General features: G+C 48.0%; 3 protein-coding genes across 7 annotated transcripts; 1 reads left to right on the top strand and 2 right to left on the bottom strand.

Moving 5' to 3' along the window:
• The first annotated feature begins 9,329 nt into the window (after nt 1-9,329).
• Nucleotides 9,330-11,694, top strand: LOC100827770 (protein DETOXIFICATION 16). Its single transcript, XM_003567867.4, has 7 exons — nt 9,330-10,170; nt 10,284-10,370; nt 10,468-10,524; nt 10,606-10,844; nt 10,957-11,075; nt 11,255-11,341; nt 11,424-11,694. The coding sequence occupies exons 1-7, from the start codon at nt 9,383-9,385 to the stop codon at nt 11,472-11,474; spliced, it is 1,428 nt and encodes a 475-aa protein (XP_003567915.1). The 5' UTR covers nt 9,330-9,382; the 3' UTR covers nt 11,475-11,694.
• Nucleotides 11,695-11,705: 11 nt separating this feature from the next.
• Nucleotides 11,706-13,319, bottom strand: LOC100838078 (BTB/POZ and MATH domain-containing protein 4). The gene is made up of 3 exons (XM_014898531.1): nt 13,290-13,319; nt 12,429-12,704; nt 11,706-12,356 (listed from the first exon to the last, which is right to left on the bottom strand). The coding sequence occupies exons 1-3, from the start codon at nt 13,317-13,319 to the stop codon at nt 11,706-11,708; spliced, it is 957 nt and encodes a 318-aa protein (XP_014754017.1).
• Nucleotides 13,180-18,877, bottom strand: LOC104581339. 5 transcript variants are annotated; one of them, XR_002963373.1, is made up of 4 exons: nt 18,623-18,877; nt 18,352-18,528; nt 15,252-15,739; nt 13,180-13,819 (listed from the first exon to the last, which is right to left on the bottom strand). XR_002963373.1 is itself a non-coding variant. In XM_024459275.1 (3 exons), the coding sequence occupies exons 1-3, from the start codon at nt 18,662-18,664 to the stop codon at nt 15,374-15,376; spliced, it is 585 nt and encodes a 194-aa protein (XP_024315043.1). In that variant the 5' UTR covers nt 18,665-18,877; the 3' UTR covers nt 13,180-15,373. The 5 variants fall into 5 exon arrangements, 4 of the variants coding, with proteins under 4 accessions (XP_024315043.1, XP_024315044.1, XP_010231040.1 ...); XM_024459275.1 differs by having other exon boundaries at nt 13,180-15,739; XM_024459276.1 differs by having other exon boundaries at nt 13,180-15,739; nt 18,650-18,877.
• Between the last annotated feature and the right edge of the window lie 1,995 nt (nt 18,878-20,872).

The following is a 20,872-nucleotide window of genomic DNA, read 5'->3' as shown; positions in this document are numbered from 1 at the left end:
GGTGCTGGCAGGGAAGATCAGGGTCCTCCCGTGCTTGTTGAAGTCCGAGGCGACGGCATGCTGGAGCTTGCCCACCGCCTCGCCGTTGAAGCCGGGTCGGAAGAAGGCAAGCGTGGCCCGCATCTCTTGCTTCTTCAGCTCTTTCTCTCCGGCGGCCTTGGCGGCCGCCGCGCTCTTGCCCTTCGAGGGCTTCGCCTCCTTCCCCTTCCTGGTGGTGGGGGGCGCCATGGGGACCGAGGGCGGAAACTAGCAAGGCTCTTGGGCGCAAGATACGAAAAGCTGAAGGAAGAAGGTTGGGGGGCTAAGTGTTTCCCCCTCAGCGCCGCAGTAAAAGCTTTATAACACTCCGCCGTTTTGTAACGGCCGGTTCCGCACCCTACGGGTACGCTGAGATAATTACCAATCAAAAGGGTAATGCGAATAGTGGCCTTAACTTCCCTGTTTAAGGGGGAGGTTACAGCGGAAATCTCGTACCCACTACTCCGCCCGTAACGGCAGGGTCATTGGAAGATGAAGAGAAGCGGGCCCGAGGCGAATCGGGACCCACGCGTCAGTTGGGGGGAAGGGTTAGCCCGGGAACTGGTGTTGCCGGCCCACGCCCGAGGGCTACTGTCGCACCAGTGGCACCCAGGGTGCCACCGTTGCACGACGCGTGGGTCGCATCGCTGGGTTCCCGGAAGGATCACACCCCGGGCGGCAGCGTGCAGGCTGCCCGGCAAGGCTAGCGGGGCTTCGGGGAATAATCCTGCCTGGGCACCTCCCGGGAAGGCGCTTGCCGGGAGGAGGCGTTCCCGAGCACAGGTTTCCGCCGCGAGGGCGGGGCCGAGCGAACAGAGCAGCAACGCCACGTGGGCGCGTGGCAGACGCCCGGTGTGTAGAGTCGTTAGGACAAGGAGTGAGGCGCACGGCGCACTTAATGAGCCGACAGGGGGGGCGTTATCCGTCTAGTCGGGCGAACAGTGGCCGCTCAGGGCTAGTTCTTAGGCCTTAGCCCCTAGCCACGGGGTTGGTGCTCATGCATGCATGCCAGCACAACGAGGAGGAGCTGCCCAAGCTCCTTGCTCGCCACTTGTAAACCATGCATCGTGGCACCTGTGGTATCCCCTTGGCTATAAAAGGAGGACTCCCGCCAACGGTCAAGGGATTGGTTGGTTCGTTCTTTCTCGATTGGTTTGACAGTTAGTTCAGTCTTGGCTTGGTTCATTCAACCAGCAAGCAGCTCACCATTAGCAGTAGCTAAAAGTAGCAAGGAGCACTTAGCCAAAAAGAGGGTGCCCGGGGACCCTTCCCCGGTAACTTGTAAACTCTCGATCTTACGATAATACAACCTCAGACAAGCAGGACGTAGGGTTTTACACTGCAAGGTGGCCCGAACCTGGGTAAAAAGCGTGTGCATGCATTCTTGGTGCGTTCTTGCGCTTCGCATTGGTCTCGCCGGCGATCGCCGGAGCGATCCCCGTAGCCCACTGCCGAACATAAAAAGGGGGTGCCCGCGCATCCCCGGTGTCGGAGCCCCGTGCGACGACAGCTACAAAACTGACTTTTAAAATATTGTAGACAGACATTTTTTTTGGCTACAAAACTGACTTTTAAAATATTGTAAGCAATCGTTGCTATTTTATATATCCAGAACCACAATTTACTATAGAGCATGATACAGCATGACTAGAAATTTTTCTCTTTATTTCTGAAGAGCAACTGTAGTTTACAATATACAATTGAGCTGTACATTAATAAGAAAGAATACGCACTTTAATGGTCAAATCTGTAAAATTCTTTACATTTTCTTCTAACTATTTGGAATCTATCTATTGTTCATGGAGATAATGGCACAGGAGCTCCGTATCATCACTACTCTTGATGTTTTGTCTTACGACCTTCTGCCGTGTTACTTAAAAAATCCTGGCAAACATTTACCCTGCAAAGAAAGCAAACAGAAAGATAAGATATAAATAAATTAACAGGGAATAAATTATACTAATAAATTAATAGCAATTTAAGATGCATGACAAGATATATATACTCCCTCCGTCCAACAAAGGATGTCTCAACTTTGTCTAAATTTGAATGTATCTATACAGTAAGTCATGTCTAGATACATCCAAATTTTGACAAACTTGAGACATCCCTTCTTGGACGGTGGGAGTATATATATACGAAGATTAAATATTGTGCCCACCATGCAAGACATGATTTGGAACAGGTCATTCGATTCATGACCTGTGCTCAATTGATATATTTCTTATATTTGCACGGAAATGTGGTTTATGCCTTGCGCAATTTTTGTTAAGCACTTCAAATTGAGACAATGTTTAGCCTCATTTAATGCGCCGTGCGCCTCACTCCTCGCCCTAGTGGGACTGCGCATTGGGCGCCTGGCGTGCGCCCACGTGGCGCCGCTACTCTGCTCGCCCGGCCCCGCCCTCAAGACGGGAGCCTCCGCCCGGAAACCCCCCCTCCCGGCAGGTGACTTCCCGGGAGGCGGCCAGGCGGGAATATTCTTCGAAATCCCGCTAGCCCTTCCGGGCTGGTGGCTTGCCGGGCAGCCCGTTAGCTGTCATCCGGGGCGAGACCCTCCCGGGAACTCAGCGATGCGACCCACGCGTCATGCAACGGTGGTACCCCGGGTGCCACTGGTGCGACATTCTTTGCTTTACCTTTGTGCATCTAGACCGGATATTATGTTAAGTGTGGGTATTTGTGCAAGATATCAATCCGCACCAAAAAAAAGTCACTTAGTGGCGGTCAAAAGAATCTTTAGATATTTGGTTCATACCCCAAACTTTGGCCTATGGTATTCTAAAGGATCAAGTTTCAAGCTCATGGGGTATTCGGATTCGGATTGGGCGGGAGACAAAGTGGATAGGAAGTCAACTTCCGGAACGTGCCAATTTCTTGGTAGGTCTTTGGTGAGTTGGTCTTCTAAGAAGCAAAATTTTGTGTCTCTCTCCACGACGGAAGCCGAGTATATAGCCGCCGCAAGTTGTTGTGCACAATTATTATGGATGAGGCAAACATTGTTGGACTATGGAATCACTTGTGAAAGTGTGCCTCTTTTATGTGACAACGAGAGTGCAATCAAAATAGCCCACAACCCCATGCAACATAGCAAGAAGCATATTGAGATTCGTCATCATTTCATTCGAGAGCATGTGGCCTGTGGTGATATTGATCTCTCTTATGTTGCCACCGGTATGCAACTTGCGGATATTTTCACAAAGCCACTTGATGAAGCAAGATTTCGGGAGTTAAGGCATGAGCTAAATATCCTAGATTCTAGTGTTGTGGTTTGATAAACTTGTACCCGTACCCACGGTTAACATTTGTCTAGTTTGTATGTGCGCATGGATGTAGGGGGAGCATTGCTCAATTCATGGGCAAGTGCTACCCTTACTATGCTAACATTAATTTCATAGATTGAGCTTCAATGTGAGTTTTTAGTCTTGAGCCCAAGAATCTATATTCGCGGTGTCAAGCTCATGCATACTCAAATATGGTGGCCTAGGCCACTGCCCTCACTTTTGTGAGGTTGGTTCTTTTCAATTCATTGCAAATCTTATAAGTCATTATTTATGACTCTATATATGTTTATTATTGGAGAGCACTCATCTCTTGGCATTTAGTTTTGGATCTTGCAAGAGTGAGTGTATATATAGATCCAAATGTATCACCCTTTGTGTGTGCTTCAACCTAAGCCTGTCTCTTATCTAAGGAATCACTCTATTCTACTCCATACACAAGTATCCTTTCTTATCTAGGAGTGCCTGCAGTTCCATGGCAGCACTGCCACTCATCTCAGAGCGGTATTACCGGTGGCGGTACTACCGGTCCGGTACCGGGTCAGTACCGACCGACACAGCCACTTAAAAGGGTGGGGCCAGCCGGGTGAGGAGTTTTCTTCCCAATTCCGCCCGACCCCAAACCCTAATTTCCAAGTGTTCCGCATTGGAGGCCTCCCCAAGCTCAAGCTTGGATCTACCAGTACTACCGGTTCTTCTCAGATCTGCTCCAAGGAAATCGTTCTCCTTCGTCCTCTCATCCAAGATGACCGGTACTTTTCTTGTTTCCTCACGTTCTAGGGCTCAATTTTTGAATCCCTAGGTGTTGGGTTGAGAATGTATCTTGTCAAGTGGATGAATCCTAGTTTTGGAGTAGGGTTTGTGCTTTAGATGTGTAGTTAATGTACTATTGTGGTGAGTTTTGCCCCGATCTGTGGTTTGAGTCCCTAACCCTAGGTAGTTTCATGCCTTCGGGCACGAGGCGGTACCGCAGCGGCATTACCGCTGGCGGTACTACCGCCCTGGGTCAGGCGGCACTACCGGCCTGGGCTGAATCTCGCTTCAATATTGCTTCCACCACATATCTAATTCCTGTTTTTCATGAACTTGTGTATGCTCATCTGTTCCCTCGGACCCTATTTCTGTCACAGGTGCTAGTTCTAGTCGCGGAGGGAGAAAAGGAACCAAGAAAGCCTCCGGTAGGGGGCTTACCAAGGCTCAAAGGCAGCAGATTATCAATGAAGAGTATGAGCGTCCTCGCAAGGCTCCTCGCACTCACAGAGATCCAACCCCTCCACCACCACCTGCCCCTAAGAGGATTGATAAATGGCACCCTCAAGATTTTGTGGTGGAAAGGAACAAGAACGCTTATCCTGAGGATATGGAAGTCAACACCGGTATCGGGATTGGAAGGAATTTTTATACGGACTTTCAAGAACAGATCTTCAATGAGAAGTATAGGAAAGGTGGAGAGATTAACCTTGTGGTGCAACATCACATTGATGTGGATCATATGAGAGATAAGCGCTACTTTGATGAGGCTTATCAGATTTGTGAGAACCTTGGCTTGCTCCCTATCATGCAATTCAAGCAACACTTTGATCCATACCTTGTTGCTCAGTTCTTTGCCACCGTGCACTTTCATCAGGATGAGGATTGGACCATCACTTGGATGTCTAATGATTGCATCTACAGCTGCACTTGGGATGAGTTTGGTGTCGTTCTAGGTTACCGCAACCGTGGTTGGATTGTCTCTCGCATTGGCACTGGAGTGACCAAGGATGACATGGCTCACCTGTACATTCTGGGAAGAGCCGAGGCTGGTAAGTCCAAAGCTCTCTTGCGCTCTTATGACATCATGCACCGGGTGTATCGGAACACCATTGCTTGTCGTAGTGGCAACTTGGACCAGATTCATGGCTACATGGTTGATTTGCTCGTCATGACACATCAGAAGAAGGATTCTAATGAGAAGCTGAACGTAATGAATTTCCTTTGGCATGAGATGTTTGTTGTGACTATTCAGAGAAGGACTCCTACCTTTGCTCCCTATGTGATGGCTTTGATCCTCCCAAGATTTTCTTGCCACCTACTTTCAGATTCACCATTCATACTGCTAGGAAATTGTTGGTCAAGGAACATGCCAAGTCAAGGTATGGAGATGATGATGAGATTACTGAAGAGGAGGCTGCTGATGATGAGACCGAGGATGAGGACTATGTGGTCCAGACCCGTAGCAAAGCCAAAGGCAAAGGCAAGATGGCCGAGAAGAAGAAGAAGAAGAGCAAGAAAGAGAGTTGGATGGCTGCACTTCATCGCAAGCTTGGTCAGCTATTTTGCATCCATAAAGATCATGAGCACATGTTGTATGAGCTCCACTCCACTAGCAAGGAGATTCGCCGCACCCAGAAGGCCATTTGTGAGAAATTGGACATTCCCTTCACGAGCTCAGGGCGTGAGGCTGAGACTACTCCAGAGGATGAATGGCGCTCCGAGAGCACTGCAAAGTGGGAAGAGCGCTTGACCTTTGCGACCACCCCTTCAGCATCCAGTGAAGATGAAGATGAAGAAGAAGAGGGCAGCGGCGACGAGTGATCCCCTGGCTCCTGCTTTGTGTGCTCCTTGGGACGTTCTTCCCTTTTTGGTGTCTTTGATGCCAAAGGGGGAGAGTAGTTATAGGAGTTAGAGTAGTGCGGGGATTTGCATGGTTTTATTGCTCGTATTTGAACTTTTTGTGAGTTTGTAAGAGACTTAATGTGTGTGAAATATCCTTCGTGGTATTTGTGTGAGACATGGTGAACCTTTATGCTGGTTGGTTTTTGCTAGTCACTATTTTGTATTGTGTGTTGCTATATTTGTGGCTTGCTTTATTCTATATGAGTTTACTATGAAATGTGACTAATTGACTAAATCATGTCTTACTAATCTTGTGTGGAGATGTTGTTTATTTGAGCCCTTATAGACTTGCTCCATCTCAAGATCTCATTGCAAAGGTAAGTTGTCAATTTGTGGGTTTATCTAACTCATGTAGCTTCTTGGAAGCTTTGCTATGTTTTGTGATAGATAAATTCCATGAGTGATTCATTCTTACCCTTGTGCCTCGAGGAGGTATGATCTTCATTATACTTGAATGAATCATTCATATCATTGTGAAGAGCAAATTGAAATATCTTTAATCCTTTGCAATTGAGTATTAGCTTATAAAATCTAGGGGGGGTGTTGATCCTATCTTATATATGCACTGTGCATTCCAAAAGTAAAATTTAAATAGTGCATAGAGCTAGGGGGAGCCCACCTATATTTTATTTGCTAGGTGTTGAGCCTATTGCATATCTTTACTAAGCCTTATTGATATACCTTTATTTGCAAATCTTTGTGTTGTCATCAAGCACCAAAAAAGGGGAGATTGAAAGAGCATTTCGATCCCTAATGAGTTTTGGTGTTAATGACAACTTTATATGTGGATTAACCGTACGCTAAGTGTTTTCAGAAATTATATAGAATCAAGCAAAGCGGTTTGTTACCCTCAAAGGAAAGAAGCGTTGAAGGATTTACGGCTTTTTATTTATATTGAGTCGTAGGAAAATCCGTACTATAAAGAGAGAGTCCATCTGGGAAGGCTTGGGTGAATAAATTTCACGTACACACAACCACCAAATTGCACCCACCAGATAGCCTCAATCCCACCGGTGAAGATTAGCTAAAATCTATTCTTGAACCAAAGGGTTCTGCCAATTTTTCTGTCCATGGCGGCAGTACCGGTCATCCCAGACCGGTAGTACCGCCCCGGTACCGCACCAGTGCTATGACGTAGCAAAACGCTACTGACATATAGCGGCACTGGTACGGTACCAGTGCTGCACTACCGCTCGCGGTAGTACCGCTTGAGCTAGCGGTAGTACCGTCCTGTGCAGAAATTATTGCACATAACAGGCAGAAATCGGGGATCCCTATAAAAGGGGGTCTTCGTCCCCAACGGTTGAATGCTCCATTCTTGATAGTGTTCTTCACCTCCAAAACTTCAAATCTCGAGATCTCTCTCCCTAGTGCTTCCCCCTAGCTAATACTTTGAGGAAGGGTTGAGAAGAGCTCGATTTAGGATTTTACCAAATCAAAAGTTGATTCCCCTCGTTTTTCTTGGTGGATTTTGTTACTCTTGGAATTTTAGGATCCCTAGCCGGAAGGTGTCTCTTCAAGCACTCCGATCTTGTGAGGAGGTGTTTGAGGATTTGGGAAGGAGTCTCCAATTTAGTTGTGGATTCGTGCCCTTCTCTTTGTTTGTAAAGGTTCAGCATTCGCCTTCAAGAAAGCCATTAGTGGAACTCACTTCGCCTTTGTGGTGTTGTGAGAGCTTATCCCACCTTTGTGGTGTGGTGAGTTGGAGAATAGAGTGAGCATTTGTGGCATCTCTCCCTTTATGGTAGAGCACTCCTTCAAACGGAGACGTACACCGATCCCAATAGGTGGAACTCCGGTGAAATCTTCGTCTTCCCGTGTGGTATCATACTTGCCCGTTTACTTACTTGTTTTATTTCATTGTCTATATTTTGCTTCGGCTGGTGCTTCGGCTATTGCACTTCATACTAGCAGAGTTGCATTCCTTTTAGAGAATTTAGTGAACCCTAAGATTAAGTGTTTGTATCTTTTAAGAAAAAAAATTAAAAAATAAAATTTGTTAGTCGCCTATTCAAACACCCCCCCTCCCGAGTCGACCATACCGATCTTTCAACTATTTTTTCTTAGAATTTATACGGTGATGGCTCTCTTTTTATTTATCAAGGCTAATTACTGTGGTTTTGCTTGACGACAATATTTTTAAACTGTATGATTGACGGCAATTTTGTTCTGGAAATGTTCTTAAGTGGTGCTGACAACTGCAAGTACTCATTAGCACAACGTAATTACTACGCCTATCTTTTAACGTCTGCAATGTTTCCTGCAATCTACTCCCATTATGCTTGTCTAGGCCCTCCGGAGATGAGCAAAACATGTTGAACCGTGTGCGACAATGATTCACAATTGTCCATGTTCTTGATTCAGCACTAGCATTTTCGAGGTTTCTTTTGTGTCAGGGAGGCTGCTAACCGGGTAATAGGTAGTATCTCTAATGGGGCAAAGGCTAAAGCCCTGGAGTTGCTGTCTTTCGTTGCGAGGGAGATGTTGGCAACAAAAACACATGTTGAGTGGCATCAGTGCGAGGTAATGAAGAATTTTATGGATCATACATGATGGATGCTTCAGCTTGCAGTCAGGTTTTACTTGCATGCGAGTATCTTCTAATTGATGTTCTAAAAGACAAAGAGTGCCTTCCAGTTATCAATATTTTTTAGCTGACTCCCCCACAGTCTGTGGGTTGTATGATTTTACTTGTATATATGATATATGACATTCTACTGTAGCCTCTAAGGGTCATCAAAGGGATTCATCATGAACCAAATTGCACAGTACCTTTTACTTATACTATCATCACCATGTTGTCATCATCATGTTTTTCCACATGCGCATTAGTGTTCTCCAATAAGTTTTTTCTAAGGTATGATAATTTGTCGATATTTTCTCATCGAAGTAAAGTAGTAACATGAGTCAATATACTATCGCAACATTCTGCTTACGATTGAATTTAACGTTTGGTCATATTTTGAGTAACTGAGCCAGAAAAAAAAATGAAATTCGTTGATCTCTTTAAGCTGTATGGGTGAGGCTTGATAGTAGGTGATTTGAGTGGTATGAACTTCAGTGCTGCTGTTGCTACTACTACCACCTATGGCATTCTTGTGTGACACCCATGTTCTGGTTTTCTGTTTAAACATATGCTGTTTTTAAACCATTCAGTTTCTAAAAAACTAGTTTATAGACTAGCCCGTGTGAATGTACGGTTGGAAAAACTTTGAGTCTCTTTTATGTCCACCAGTAAATTGTCTGGTGCCTGTGCCTAGATGTAGCTGTTGTACGACCAGTTCTAATGCTTGGCAGTAACCTATAGCCAATTTACAAAAGAATATACACTGGCCCACTTGCTAGTGCTAGCTTCCAAATAGCATTTGGAGCTGCTCGTCCCTTCTTCTCAGCACCACACCATCTTAGCGCTCAGACTAGACAAGCTGATGAAGACGAGCGTAGAAGAGCCCCTGCTCGCCACGGGTTACGACAAGGAGGACAGAGAGAATGCCGTGGCGGCGGAGGCGAAGCGGCTGCTGTGGCTGGCAGGGCCGCTGGTGGCGAGCGGCATCCTCCGGAGCGCGCTCCAGATGGTATCAGTCATGTTCGTTGGCCACCTCGGCGAGCTTCCCCTTGCCGGCGCCTCTCTAGCAACTTCCGTTACCAGCGTCACCGGTTTCACCTTGTTCATTGGCATGTCGGGCGCGCTGGACACGCTGTGCGGGCAGGCGTTCGGCGCAGGGCAGTACCACCTCCTGGGAGTCTACAAGCAGAGCGCCATGGTGGCGCTCACGCTCACCTGCGTCCCAATCGCCCTCGTCTGGGCCTGCGTCTCGCAGATCCTGGTGTTCCTCGGCCAGGACCGGGCCATCGCCGCCGAGGCCGGCTCCTACGCGTGGTGGCTGATCCCGTCCCTCGTCCCGTACGTGCCACTCGTGTGCCACATCAGGTTCTTGCAGGCGCAGAGCATCGTTGTGCCGGTGATGGCCAGCTCCGCCATCACGGCTTTGGGGCACGTCTTGGTGTGCTGGGCGCTTGTGCACAAGGCCGGCATGGGGAGCAAAGGCGCCGCGCTGAGCAACGCCGTCTCCTACTGCGTCAACTTGGCCATACTGGCCATCTATGTGAGGGTGTCGGGTGCTTGCAAGCGGACGTGGACAGGGTTCTCCATGGAGGCGTTTAAGGAGCTGCCACGGTTCGCCGAGCTCGCCCTCTCCTCCGCCATGATGGTCTGGTCGGTGCCGATCTCTTAGCTAGTGCATCGTCTATGCTTTCATCTTTCACTTGATCAATGACAAATTGCTTCCATGTTTCAATATATTCAATTTATATACCATATACGTGCAGCTTGGAGCAGTGGTCGTTTGAACTGCTTGTACTGCTCTCTGGTCTTCTGCCCAATCCTGCACTTGAAACCTCCGTACTGTCGATATGGTAATAATTAACTAACAGCAACATTGTTTCTTGCATTTGGGGCCGAGCTTTTACTGCAATCCTTGTCTCTAAGTTGTGTGCATGTTCAAATCTGCAGCCTTAACACTGGCGATCTCATCTTCATGGTGGCATCTGGTCTCTGCACTGCCATAAGGTGTGGTGTCCAGCAACATGCCAACACCTAGCTATTACTATCTTTTTCTGCTCAACTGAACTCTCTGTTTTTCCTCTGAAGCACGCGCGTCTCCAATGAACTTGGTGCCGGTCATCCACAGGCAGCAAAGCGGGCAACCAACCTAGTCTTATGCATGGCCTTGTCTGAAGGATTGGTGATTGCCATAACAATGTTTCTCCTACGCAATTACTGGGGTTATGTGTACAGCAACGAGGAGGACGTTATCAGCTACATTGCTCGAATGATACCGATTCTCGCGATTTCATACTTGATAGATGGGCTCCACAGTTCTCTTTCAGGTAAGTAATTTCTATTTTCTGTGGGAAATGAACTGAATCCTGTGAGTTTGCAATGTTTCTGATACTCTGAAAAACAATGGCGGTGGCAATGGAAATTCCCTGAACTTTTCAGGTGTGCTAACTGGATGTGGCAAGCAGAAGATCGGCGCACGTGTCAGCCTCGGCGCATTCTACTTGGCCGGCATTCCCATGGCAGTGTTGCTTGCATTTGTCTTCCGTCTGAATGGAATGGTACCGAGTACTACTCTCTCCGTTTCATAAAGATTGACACAGATTTGAATTATCTCTAGTTCAAATTCATGCCACGGTGGGAGTAAAATTTTGTCAGCATCCAACTTGTTTAGCACATGGATAAGTGCTCAAACCTGGATATATATATGTAAGATTGAAAACGTTTATGCTTGTAACAGGGTCTTTGGCTAGGCATCCTCTGCGGTAGCATGACCAAGCTTTTCTTACTTATGTGGATTACAATGTGTATAAACTGGGAGAAAGAGGTAAGTTTATTATGCGCACATATGGAGGCCTGTGTATCACTGCAACATATGCGATGCATCCTCTTACTTTATAACTTCTCAGGCAACTAAGGCAAAAGAAATGGTGCTAAGGTCATCTCTTCCGGTAGCATGAAAAGATAACAAGCAGCAGCTACCGGTTCATGTATAAGCTAGGCCCTTCAGATTCGAGGTGCGAGGATTCTATCAGGATGAGATAGGGAAGATAAATTGAGGGCGAAAGAGAGGGAGAGAAAGTTTAATTATGCATGTGTACCTTATATTTGGACATAAGATTGTACTAGAAATTATAAGCGAAAAAGTGGCAATATCCGCGTCGGCTACGGGCCAAGTAATTGACGGCGCGTTAGTTTCCTTTATCGAGAAAAACTGGCAATCCGCGTTGGCGACGTGCCAAGTAATTCTCGCAGGCCTGTCGGAGCTGGGCGCAGGAGTGCGCCTCCGCGAGCCGCATGACGCTGTCCACATTGCCGTCGTGGAGGAAGCGGCGGCACAGCCTGCCGGCGCACATCGTCTTGAGCCTCTCCAACAGGAACATGTCGGCGGCCACGAAGAGCTGCCGCGTCATCGCCTCGTCCGCGTCAGGCGGCATCCGGTCGTTGTACACGTAGTGGAGCAGCGCCTTGAACGCCTCGGGGCTCGTGCCCACGATGTCTACTTCCTTGCCGCTCGTCGTAGTCGTCTCCCAGTGGCCGTAGAGAAGGGTGTCGAACCACGGGGACTGGCTGGCGAGCACGAGCCTGTGCGCCTCCAGGAGCACGCCGCCCACGTTGAACTTGACGTCGAACTGGGCCCGCCCGCTGGCCAGGAACCTGGCGGCGTTCTCGGCGAAGCAGGACGGCGGCACCGGCACCTCGACGAGCCCCGGCTCGTCTGCCGGCTTGAGGACGCTGACGGTGCAGCGCAGCGTGACGGAGTCGTCGTGGAGGGCCTCCGCCTCGAGCCGCTTCCGCGGGACGAAGCGGCGGAAGCCCCGGCTGTAGCTGGAGGCGTCGAACTTGCAGGGTTTTTTGGAGCGGACGCCGTAGACGGCTCAGCCGTTGCCGGGGTTGATGAGGTCGAAGGTCACGTCGGCGTACACGGCGACGGAGGGCATCTTGGCCGTCTTCAGGAACACGGCCGGGTCGCGCCAGTCGAAGATGCTGCAGCCGTCGGGGAAGAAGGCCACGTTCCACGCGAGGCCGTCGACGGTGAATTCGTCCGACTGGATGCGTTCGCCGAAGCCGATGCCCTTACAGGCGGTCCGGCTGTAGTTCCGGATGGTGAAGTCGTGCGTGCCCGACACCCTCAGCACGCCGGCGTCGGCGCTCGTCGTTATCTCGTCGTGGCTAGCTGCTAGCGCGTGCTCCCCATGGTGGCAGATCGATCAATAATACTCCGTATATGCTATCAACTAGCCGACACTACGTAATAAAAAGAGACTGACGCGTACAGTCCTTAATAATTCCCTAAAAAGCTCAACTCCGTCACGTACTTGTACACGATAGGATTTCCGACAAGAGGGCAATTGTGACACAACACGGGACCCGACTCCAACTCTTGCTCATGTTAATTTGGACCAAATTCTTCAAATACATCTCACTCATGGCTTTTAGATCGGGAGAAATAAAGTCTTCCTTTAAAAAAGGAGCTTCATTGTACTTATATGCTGGTAAAATGCAGAGGCCACGAATAAAATCCCTAAAGCTCTAGCAATAATAATGGTAAGACAGAAAACACTCAGTCACTAAAATGCAGTAACCACAACAAATTAACCATAGATGGGGGAGAGCTAGTACGAGGCAGAAACTGCACCAGGGATGCTCACAAAACACATCGAAAGACTGGATGCAAAATTGTAATCAAATCCACACAGATTGGCACATACCACATATGCTGATTCCAAATTCACTATTGATTAATTAAATCTCATGAGCATGTGGCAAAGCACCTCAACAACAGTAATCATTAGAGTGGGCATCTGACTTGCAAAATCATGCCGAGAAAATCTGATTTTGCTCGAAAAGAAAACGGATTCGTTCGATTTCAGACCGTGTTGATTGGGTCAGAGAGAATTTTAGTTTTGTCTTCAAAGACTCGAGCATTCTCTAAAAGCTTCTCAACATTATCGCAAGCAACTCGAGCTCGATTGCACCTCTCACCTGCTTCAGCGGCAGCTTTCTCCGCAACAACGGCACACTCATCTGCTTCCTTGGCAGCTAGCTTAGCTTCAGATGCAGCTTCTTCAGCATCTCTTTTACAACCAAGAGCCCGATCCTTAGCACCGTCTGCAGCAATAACTGCATCTGCAGCTTTTTTGGCAGCTTTGGCATCAGAATTAGCCACCTTAGCAGCTTCTACCGCACCTTTCGCAGCTCTGAGTGCTACAGTTGCTGCTTCAGATGATTGTGCCGAACACGCAAGGGCTGCAGCAACACCTTTTGAATTTTCTGAGCGAATGTAACTCCAGAGACAAAGCCACTGCAAGCACAAAAAAGTAACAAGCTATTGAAATCAACTACTCCATTCGTTCATAGATTTAAGAAGTTCTAGGTTTGTCTTAAGTCAAACGTCCTAAAGTTTGACGCCGAAGACCATAAATATTCAAAACATGTATTTTGAAACAGGTCAAAGACCATAAATAAAAACATGTATTTTGAAACGGAGTAGGCAATATGCTGGGTGAGATTTGCTGCAACAGTGAACTCCAAGCAGATCCTAATAACAGGAAACACCTGGTTTTATGGTACCAGTCTTTCTTATGCTGGGTGAGATTTGCTGCAACAGTGAACTCCAAAATAGTGAGAGAACAACAAAAAAAGAAATCAAGAGACAACAGGAGCGAATTGACTTATAGCAATGCTCAGGGGTGCATCTCTCTATGGAGTTGCATCAATCATGTACCTATGGACTAAGAAATACAAACAATCAAACATTGGCATATAAAAAAACCTAAATCCATTCAAATAGACTGAGTGCCCACACCAAACTAGCCTGTAAGTCTGAACCTATTAAGCGCAAATTTATTTACTCCCTCCGATCCATATTACTTGTCGAAATATTACATGTATCTAGACGCTTTTTAAACATAGATACATTCATATTTGGGCAAATTTGAGACAAGTAATATGGATCGGAGGGAGTAACTTTATTTTACCAAATGCCAACTTCTTATGCATTGCTTTCGGAGAAAAAAATACACAACTATTGCGGGTTTTTCATGCTGGATTTCTTTGAATCATGGGATGGAAGGAAGGTCATGTGGTTTGACCGAAGTCACATACCAGACATAAGGAAGTTGTATGCATACAAGTTGATTGACTGGCATAGTGGCATGAGCATATATCAAATAGCAGGCTAAGCTGTACAGATGAAAAATGTACCACCTAAGTTTCTTTTACTTGTTTTTTCTTACCCGCTTTGATTTTCTGCAAGTTTTGTAATTAAGTGCACACTTCCTCTCTTAGAAATTCCCTCGTTTTTTATTTCTACTACTAGTACATTCTTTGATTGTCTAGTGATAATGAATTGCGTTTTTCTTTTACAAAACAATTGGAAATATTTTGATTATGTCCCATGTTATGCATACTAAAAGCATAGATTCTTTGTTTCCAACTGAATGCAACATGGGAGTGAGCCTTCTACTCAAAGTCATTACCACAGGAGATAGTTGTCAACAATTTGAAATAGTCATGAATAGTGTCATGAGCAAGTATACCAACATCACTAGAACCTGCATCTTGAAGGTAAAACAAGCCAATTGTAATATACCTGAGCAGGTTTAGTACTCCCTCCGATCCATATTAATTGTCTCAAATTTGTCCAAATATAGATGTATCTATGCCTAAAAAGCGTCTAGATACATGTAATATTTCGACAATTAATATGGATCGGAGGGAGTAGCAAAACTAACCTTGGGATAGGGCAGCAGTACGGACCAAACAACAAGCACCATAGAACACAAAGCAATAGTTAACCCCAAAACTGCATTTGAGCCCTTGTCTTTATCTATATCCTGTGTCTTCAAGGTAGAACTTAGACTGCAATCTGATCATAGTTGTAAATCCTCCAAGCACGAGAATATACAGCAACTGCCCCAGCAAGAACCCAGCCGCTGCTCCTGCAAACCGCCGACATTTTGTAGCAACGGTCGCCAAGATTGTTGATGCTACTCCAAATGGGATGTACGTGTAAGGACACATGTACAACAGGGACTGTACGATGCCTGGTTGAGCCACTTGGGCAAACATTGTTTGCCACCATCAAATGGAACATGGTCAACCCAGAAAATGCGACAGTAGCATAGGCCGGAAGCATCTCGATCATGTAATCCTCTAGAATCGGAAGCAATGGGTGAAGAAGTTCGCTGCAGTCATCCTTTTCGTACCGTTCATCCTTTAACTGCAAAATTTTGTCAACAAGAAAGTAAGCAAAAATCATCTAAATATAAGATGCAGCTTATAATAACGTGCCAGAAATTCAATGCTTTAGAGTCAAAGGGCATGCAAGGAAATGTAGGAACTACGGCTACGATAAAAAGATCAGGCAAACAAAAGCATACAAACCTGTGTATAAAACATGATCAACAAACTTAACCCAGGAAGCATTGCCAGAATATAGTGAGATGCCAGCAAAGTATGACACGCAAGGGGACAAAATATCTATACCATGCTCGCGTCGCTCTCAGGGGCGGCTCGGGCGGAACCCTAGCCGCCGCCGCCCCCCACCCTCCTCGAGCTCCCCTCTCCCTCAACATCGCCGGATGATGCTGTCGGGAGAAGCCCGTATGGCGGACGGCGGCGGCGGGGTGCTCGCAATGCGGTCGAGGTCGGGCGGCGACGGCGGTTAGCGCCGCGATGGCGGGCGGCCGTGAGTGGCTGGAGGCGATGGCGGGCGGCGGGGCGCGGCTGGTGGCGCGGGCGCGCGGCAGGAGGCGATGGCAGGCGCGCGGCGGTCCGCGGCTGGAGGCACGGCGGCCTGCGGAGCAGCGGTGGTCGCGGTGGCCCTTTCGGGCGCTGCCGCCGGTGCGTGCTCTCCGACGGCTTGGAGGTGCTTCGGTGGCGCAGATCCGGCGGCTGTGCTCGTCGGTTGGGCTCGATCCGGCCGGATCTAGCCCGGATGGGCCTGCTGCTGGCGGTGGTGCTGTGTGGGTGGTCGGCCTTGCTTTCGGTGTGCTTTCGGTGTGGCGGCAGACGGCGGGTCGTCTACCTCGCTGGATGTGCTCTCTGTCTTCCCAGCTCGCGTTGCTGGCTGCTTCCTTCCGCTGTTCTTGCAGTTTTGAGGAGGTTTGGCATCTGCGGGTTGGGCGACCTTTGTGGCCATGGCATGTGGCGCCGCTCCTTCGTGGGCGTGCGTAGCCGTGTTGCAGGTTGGGTTGAGCGTTGGTACGTGGAGTGGGTGAAACATGTCTCGGCGAAAGCCGTGCTCCGACCTTGGTCGGGGCCGACGATGGCAACGCCCGTGGGCGTCATTTACCTCCTTGGAGGCATCGTTGAAATGGCATTTTCCGTTTCTCCCCATGCTGGCCGAGCTCCGGGGGAAACCTCAGATTCAGTGGCATGGATCGGCGATGGCGGCGCTCTCTGCGTTGATTTCCTCCTTGGTGGCGTCGCTTTTGGAGTTTGCAACGGCCGTGGGATCAGTGGTTGTGGGGCTGCGCGTGGTTCGTTGGCGTTTTTTGCGGCTGCGACGACGATGTTGAGAAGAGTTTGGGCTGCGGCGATGGTCTTGGTAGTTGGTCCTATCCGGCGTGTTCGGCAACTCTCCGCTATCAGTTTTTGCTTCGTCGTTGGGAAGTCGGAGTCGCCATCTCTGAGGAGTGATGTGTGATGACGATGACTTGGTGATGGGTGGTCCGGTCGGTGGGTGTTCTGTTCGACACAAGCCTTGCATATTGACCCTTTGAAGCTCACCATCAGAATCACGCCTCTTGGTCGCTAGCATGATGGTCGCCTGTTTGGCATGGGCCGACACGAGCTTGGGCGACTGGGGTTGGGGCCTGTTCGTGGGCGCTGGTGGAGGGAGTCAGCGTCGCCAGCTCAAGAGGAGTGTTTGTGTGATGACATGACTTCTGCGTGCAATCTCGACGGCAGCTTTCTTTCAGTAGCGCGTGGAGTGAGTGGCCAGGTCGGCCAGGGTGTCCTGTGTGCGGTCTTTTGATTGCGCCATGGACGTTTGTTATGGTTTTCGCCCGGTTTTCCATTCAATTAACTAGGCAATTCTCTTCATCTTAATTAATGGATTCAGTCCTTCGGACTCCGGTTCGAAAGAAAAAGTGACACGCAACGGAAACAACCATCAGAAGAGAGGGGGCCACAGAAACAGTAAGCAAGCATACTAGGCCAACACAAGGGACTGTTTGTTCACGAGCCGACACTCGACCAGACTTTGGGTTTCTGTGGTCCATGCATGCATATATCAAATTGAATGTATATCAAATTACTCTCTACGTTTCACAAAGGTTGACGTATTTTGTTTTGTTAAGACAAACCTTTGATCGATGAAAAATCTATTGATATGTGGTTTTTCATACATGAAATTTATATCAATGGATTCATTTTTAATTTTTTTTACTAATGATCATGATTTCGTAATTCTTGGTCAAAGGGTTGTTTTAACGAAACAAAATACGTCAGCCTTTGTGAAAAGGAGGGGTATATACTACTTATAAAACAAGCCAACGATGCTATACATACGACATATCTCAGTACAATTAAGTCGGACATCTCAGCATCGTACGTGTCGAGTTTCAAAAACAAGCAGATCATACAACATGCCCTTCCAACACTCTCTCTGTGCACCATCGGATATACTACTCCCGCTATTATTCCACAATATTGGTGGAGTAGTAATTAATGCATTGAAATCAGTTTCGATGTAGACTGACTCTGCAAGCAGTTAATGACCACGATGTCGTTTTGGATCTGGTTGCTCACCCACAAATTCCTCATCGAGAATAGAAGGCGGGCATCCCCACGACGAGGACCAGGAAGCATGATAGGAGAGGGACTCACCATGGGTTCCCCTTCCTGCGCCCCGACCGACGGATCCGTGATCGTCCCGCTCACGTTCGCTGCGCCACCATCATGATGTGGCTCTCCTCCACCAGGCATGCCGGCCCCGTTGTCCTGCCCCCGCCCTTCGGCCCGAGCATCGGCCGCTCCCGTGCGGTGGAGCAAGGCGTCCTTGAGCTGATTAGAAAGGGCATCAAACAATCAGAAAAATACACATGGATAAGGTGATCCTGCGAACGAAACGCGACGGGGATGAGACGGGAAGGCTCACATCCGAAGCCTCCTCGTTCCTTTTCACCTGGGAATTCCCCATCGTCCTCGTCGGCAACAGCGAGGCGACGGAGGAGCGGAAGAGGGCTCAGCTACGGGGGGAGGGGGAGGCCTCCGCGAGGGGAGGCGAGGACGAGGCCCCTCGCCGTGGGTGCCGCTGCCGCCGTGGTGTTGTAGAGGAGGAGCGGGGCGAGAAGGCGGCGAGAGCCGACAGGGTTTAGGGGACGGCGTGGGTTTGGGTTGGGGAAGGATGGGGCTTTGCGGGCACGGGTGTGGTGCGTGCGTGACTCGACTCGTGTTGCGGTGGGTCGGTGACCCGGCTGGACCGGGTCAATCTGGGTCGGTCCACCGGTCCAGACGCAGACATTCAAATTCAAATGGTTACTTGTGAAATCAAACACAAAGGACTAGCTGTTCAATTGCCCGGCTGATGAAAGGGCAAAAATTTCAATCTACCTATTGCAAAAAAAAAAACTGCCGCTTTACTCATGAGACTCAATTTGTCCTAATAGCTCTAAACATATAAGAATTTTTTTATTACCACTTTCTTATTTTTATTTTTTTAGTGAATTACCGCTTTTTCTTATTATTATCAACAGGATTCCATTCCATCTCAATCTCAAGATGGAAGGAGAGAAATGAAACAGGATTCCATTCGAGCCAAAAGCCCGGAACGGCATACAACATTTTGGCCCATAACATATAATATGCAGATAAGCGATCCAAAAAGCCTGCTTCAACTACAGAGTATATTGCAACAAAGATCCTTCCTATTGGTAGTTTCTATCTCTCCATCTCTGTACACAAGTCAACACTCTGGTTTTGTGCAGGAAAACATGTACACAAGTCAACACTCCCTTCTTGTTCAGAAAAACATGTTTTCCACCCTTCAACTTGTATCTGAATACAGATTACACATTTCAACTCTATATATAAACCGACAAATATATCTTTAACTCTCAAAACCAGGTGGATGATTTCAGTTGACGGCGCCAGCACATTAGGGGCAGGGAGGTGGTGGCAACCGTAGGCAGCTCGGGCAAGGCGCCAGCGTCCAAGGAGAAGGCAGAAGATGGTGCCGGCGATTGGTGTAGCAGGCGGTCTTCATTGGCAACCCCACCAGAAGCAGTTGTACCACTTGTTGCAGGAGCACCTTAGCTCAGGATAAAAAGAGTCGGTGGAAGCTCAGGAAGTCGGGAGATATCAAACCGTGAAAATCACTCATTAGAAAAACTTCAAACTAACAGATGAACTAATTATAAACAGAATTCATGAAACCAATCTAGCCTAACTGTTGAGCCTTCTAATTCAATCACTGGCTTGTCACACAAGAAATACTACTTGCATGAACATAAACACAAGCTGCAGTATCTCAATGTGATATCCCTAGCTGCTTGTAAGCCCCACAACAAAAGAGTATTCTAGACAATACATCTATCCCTAATCCCTAATAATAAAAGCAGGAAGGTTTCCTTCGTCGTCGTCCGCCGTGCATCAATTTTCATGCATGTTCTGATTTTCCGTGTCTCCTTACGGTCCATCGAACCTTCCTTTTTCGAATTCCACAGCGCTGCCTTCTCGGGCCGCCGTCGCCGACTCAACTGCCCGCGCAGCACCTCCCTGCGGTGACCGCTCTCGATACGTGTCGGTGCCGGATTAGATTATCGTGCAAGAGACGAGCAAAGGGGTCCAGAGCTGATCGGCGCTATCCACCATTCCTCGTGCACTGCACCACCGCGTGCTCTGACACCAGCCACGGCCGGCGGGCGGTGTGGACTGGGTGCCATGTCCATGGCCGCGGCTGCTAGCATCGGCCCCGAGATCATTTTGATTGAATGTCCAATTATATTGTTATGTTTTGTATAAACATGAATTTTCGTGTGCGCATGTTTAAGCGGCCGTGGCAACGCACGGACACTGTACTAGTAAGCTATAACAGATACTCGTGACATCTAAAAGCTATCTTGACAAAAACTATTTTGAACTTTAAAGATCTTAATTATAATATTGTTTTCTGTCAGATGCCAGCATATCTATTGACTGCATGATCAAAACAGATCTATTTTCATAAGGAGGCACCTTCGGTTCCTCAGTATAAATAGATCTCAATATTGTCCAACAACACACATTAAAATCAGTATTTCCAGAGGAGCTTAAGTTTGTGGAAGCTTCTTGTTCAGCTCAAAACCCTCAAAACAGAAACGAAAATTACTTGGAAGTGTTAACTTTCCACCAGACATTCGAGAAGGAC

The sequence above is a fragment of the Brachypodium distachyon genome, chromosome 2 (assembly GCF_000005505.3).
Source record: "Brachypodium distachyon strain Bd21 chromosome 2, Brachypodium_distachyon_v3.0, whole genome shotgun sequence".
Classification (NCBI taxonomy): domain Eukaryota; kingdom Viridiplantae; phylum Streptophyta; class Magnoliopsida; order Poales; family Poaceae; genus Brachypodium; species Brachypodium distachyon.
This window is presented reverse-complemented; position numbering and strand designations above follow the sequence as displayed.

Bases quoted from the DNA above. Each gene is read 5' to 3' on its own strand.
- LOC100827770 (XM_003567867.4), top strand. From the start codon at position 9,383: ATGAAGACGAGCGTAGAAGAGCCCCTGCTCGCCACGGGTTACGACAAG. The intron at 10,371-10,467 runs GTAATAATTAAC...TCAAATCTGCAG, and splicing joins ACCTCCGTACTGTCGATATG to CCTTAACACTGGCGATCTCA. The intron at 11,342-11,423 runs GTAAGTTTATTA...ATAACTTCTCAG, and splicing joins GTATAAACTGGGAGAAAGAG to GCAACTAAGGCAAAAGAAAT.
- LOC100838078 (XM_014898531.1), bottom strand. From the start codon at position 13,319: ATGCCCACTCTAATGATTACTGTTGTTGAG. The intron at 12,705-13,289 runs GTGCTTTGCCAC...CACCATGGGGAG, and splicing joins TAATGATTACTGTTGTTGAG to CACGCGCTAGCAGCTAGCCA. The intron at 12,357-12,428 runs GTGACCTTCGAC...AAACCCTGCAAG, and splicing joins CCGTCGCCGTGTACGCCGAC to TTCGACGCCTCCAGCTACAG.
- LOC104581339 (XM_024459275.1), bottom strand. From the start codon at position 18,664: ATGGGGAATTCCCAGGTGAAAAGGAACGAGGAGGCTTCGGAT. The intron at 18,529-18,622 runs GTGAGCCTTCCC...CTTTCTAATCAG, and splicing joins GGAACGAGGAGGCTTCGGAT to CTCAAGGACGCCTTGCTCCA. The intron at 15,740-18,351 runs GTGAGTCCCTCT...AAAATTTTGCAG, and splicing joins CGCAGGAAGGGGAACCCATG to TTAAAGGATGAACGGTACGA.